The sequence below is a fragment of the Hyalella azteca genome, unplaced genomic scaffold, assembly GCF_000764305.2.
Source record: "Hyalella azteca isolate HAZT.00-mixed unplaced genomic scaffold, Hazt_2.0.2 contig15395, whole genome shotgun sequence".
Classification (NCBI taxonomy): domain Eukaryota; kingdom Metazoa; phylum Arthropoda; class Malacostraca; order Amphipoda; family Hyalellidae; genus Hyalella; species Hyalella azteca.
In genome coordinates this window covers 95,565-99,175 of record NW_025945251.1, presented here as the reverse complement: position 1 = coordinate 99,175, position 3,611 = coordinate 95,565, and the positions used below count along the sequence as shown (strand labels likewise).

Below are 3,611 nucleotides of genomic sequence, written 5' to 3'. Positions count from 1 at the left end.
GTTTCAGATTTTTAATTGAATGTCCAATAGCCTGTGCTAAAAATTATTAGTACGAAGCAAAGTTTGCAATGCACGGAAAAAACTTAGAGCTCACGCATGACATGTACTCAAAGACTTTGAAGTATAAAGTTGCAAAACAGATAACAGATATTCATGAGTCAATATCTTGTGTTATTGTTTACGTTGATTACGATGCTTATTAATCAGACAATACCGCCTCTTCCCATATTACGTAAAATATCGCTATTACTTCTTACTACGTTATTACTCTGGCAGCGCTACGAAATACCGTAAGCTCAGCTCTTTTTAAAAAGATATTGCAGACACTCCATAAACTCAACTGCGTTATGCTGATGGTTTGGCCACATCAGAAACTCTGTGGTATTTTAATGATATTTCTGGTAGCCTATAGACTTGATACTATGGTACAGCCAGGCCACGACCTTATCTTGTACTCGCTCTGAATGATCAAATCAAAATAAATTACACATTTTATTTATATATACATGACACTTCTTAATCCTTAGACGAAAATCCTGGCAAGGATGAAGCTGGGGCTTATGTCAACATTGCATTGCTCATATACTAGCTGGTATTACAGATATTGTGCACTGAACGGAAATTGTAAGCACACACGCAGATCTGATATTGTTGACGGTTGCAGTGCAGCTGCCGAGGATCGAGTGTCACTGCCATGCATGTATGTTGTCATTCGTATTTCAAATCCGCTGCAAATTCCATTTGTGAATTGACGTAACTCATCTTATATTGGTCGCCAGATAACCTGTGTAAACTCAGCTTCTATTTGAAATTCTGTAGAATTTATTTCAATATACCTCAGTTCTGCGATACGGTGACGGAAAACTTTATGGCGAGGTAGCTACAACATAGGAGTTGTGAAATTTAAAATCACTGCACCTCGTTTTTAAAATTAGGTTAAACTCTATGGAAAAATGTGTGTGGCACAACTTACTAACAAGGTCCGAATGCTATCCAATTTGTTAATTATTTTAAAGCGGAATCAATTAGTTAATGGGAACAAAAAATTATTCGGAAGCACGTTTCGCTCTCCTCGAAAAATGGAGTGAGAAGTGGCACGAAAGTTGCATCAGTTAGCGCCTAATGACTCAAGTTCTGAAGGATGATTTTTTATTACATTTTTCAGCAGCAGTATTCGCCGTGGCAGAGCCTATAAGAGGGAGCTTTTTATTTCTTTTAAAAATTAATTATCGTATGGCTTCATTTGAATAGCCGAATTCTCCTGGCTGTGATTTTGTGCCTTCAAATTCAAAAGTTGTAGTATTTACAATACCAACCTCAAATTTATTACATAATTCATCTGAGTTTACCTGATACAAAGTAGTGATAGCTAATTTCTAAATAAATTCGATCAAGGTTGCATTTTTTCACGTCATGATGAAGTATCCAGAATACAGCTTGCAATAAGAATCCAGCGTCACACTTGATTTCAGAAATCGTCTCAAAATCTGAAATTTGAAACTCAAGCAGAAAATTGTCCGCATCAGCTTCATCGACTGTTAAGAAAAACTTGAAGTTCAAGAAAGAAGAAAACCAGCAGCAACTACGATGGCATCACGGCGTCGACAAGGCTCCACAGCAGCTAAAGAAGAAACAAGAGGAATGCAGTCTTCGTACTCTTCATCTTCATGCAGCAAACTGCGCGATTCGGAATATCGAGATGCTGCAGAATCCGAAAGGCGCTTTCGAGATGTCACCAAGATGAGGCGAGAAAGTTTTCCTAGAAAACAAAACGCGTCGAGTTCTCACAGCAGCGATTCATGGAAACCAAGATTTTCAGCAGCGACTTTATCGAATGACTGGCGATCGCGTGAGGAACCAATGTCGATGTATCGATCTCGCTTCAGTAACTTCCCAAGTTGCAATTTTACTATCCAACGAAGGAACTGTTATGATGGTGCTGCTCAAAACCCAATCAGTGGTCGGAAATTAGATGATGTGGAAGATCTTCGCAGCACATTGAATACCTTGGCTTCCCGTAAGAGTTCGAATCCGACGCCAAGCTTTATCGTGCGTCGAAGAAGCACCATCTACCCGCTTAAAACATTCAACAATTGGGCTAAAGCTCGAATCATCCAACATGCCATCCCCGACGACGCTGAGCAGACGGTGGTTGTAATGGACCTCGGTTGTGGACGAGGAATCGATCTCAAGAAGTGGGCCCACGCGCGAGTCCACCGCGTGTATCTGGTTGAGGAGGACGAATTAGATATGAAGGAATGCCTGCACAGGTTCACGGAACTCAACTCCAGGTGGCCTGGTCGTCTGAAAGCTTGCTTTGTCAACAAGGATTTTGCCTTTGACTCTATTGTGCTTCCTGAACTGGTCGACGTCATTTCGTGTCAGTTCTTTGTTCAGAGAGCGTTCAACTCTCTGGAAGAAGCTGAAACTATGGCCAAAAATGTCGCTAGATCTCTCAAAGATGATGGCAAATTCATCGCTTCGTTGGTCAACGCAGAAAAAATCAAGCGCTGGCTTGACAAATTCAGAGGTGAAACACGATGCACTAATGGCGTCTTCACAGTTGAGCTCGCAACACCCATTTCAGAGAGCAGCGTTGCTGAATTTGGAACGAAGATGCTTTTCATGATCGACGATAAAGTCTTCCCCGAAAATCTTGTGCAACTCGAGACGCTCACTAACGTGATGAAGAAATTTGGACTTGAACTTGTCTGGCGCCGATCATTTCTCGAGCTCTACGAAGAGGCTTCTCGCGACGAAGAGCATAAGCCACTCCTTATAAACATGGGAGTTGAGGCGCAAGGGAAACTGAAAATGTCCCAAGAACAAATGGAAACCGCAGATCTTTTCGAGGCTCTCATGTTTCGTAAAATTCTCCCGATCCCAGAAGAAGTCAATGCCACGGCGGCCACAAGCGCTTGCGTGTAGCCTGATGGATACCATGGAGCCTAAATGTGGATCAGCGTTCGTCACTTCTGCATTCTTGTGAAGGAAACTTTATTTTTATCTAAAAGGATACGTATTATATTGCTCGTTAAGTTGTAAATTATAGCAGTCAAATGTCATCGCAATAATTTACAGTCTACAAAGCCATTGAAAATTATAGCTATGTAAAGATGATGGACTTTCAACTTGATTTTCTATGTGATTTTGTTCAAGAGGCGTTTGTCGAGTACAAGTTCAGTTACAGTTCTTTGTGTTGAATATTTATTTTTCCTTACAAGAGGCGAGATTTAAGAAAGCTTCATTTCATTTTTCCTATTGTGCATCGAATGACCAAATAAATGGGAAGTTTAACTAATCAATGAGAAAATTATCATAACTATTGGAGAAGAATTTAATATATAAAAGTTACGTACAAAGTGGAACTGGGAGATAATGTAATTTTCATCAATTTTGAACATAAAATTCCGAGCATTCGTTTTCTCATCTAACTAACGTGATTTATTTCGAAACCAAAAATGTCAAGGCAAGATCTTTAGATCTGCCCAGCAAGCAGTACTACAATATTACTGTTAGGTGAAATTTTCAGACTGAACTTTCAATGCTCAAAAATATTAGGTCTAAAAGATCATTTCAATACAATGGCGTCTATGTCATTTGTCATCTTT

At 39.9% G+C, this 3,611-nt stretch overlaps 1 protein-coding gene across 1 annotated transcript; it reads left to right on the top strand.

Moving 5' to 3' along the window:
• Window positions 1-1,422: 1,422 nt before the first annotated feature.
• On the top strand, window positions 1,423-3,183 carry LOC108665073 (mRNA cap guanine-N7 methyltransferase-like). The gene has a single exon (XM_018151790.2). It carries the CDS (start codon window positions 1,588-1,590, stop codon window positions 2,926-2,928), a length of 1,341 nt encoding a protein of 446 aa, XP_018007279.1. The 5' UTR covers window positions 1,423-1,587; the 3' UTR covers window positions 2,929-3,183.
• The last annotated feature ends 428 nt before the right edge of the window (window positions 3,184-3,611 follow it).

Coding starts and splice junctions, on each gene's coding strand:
- LOC108665073 (XM_018151790.2), top strand. CDS start 1,588: ATGGCATCACGGCGTCGACAAGGCTCCACAGCAGCTAAAGAAGAAACA.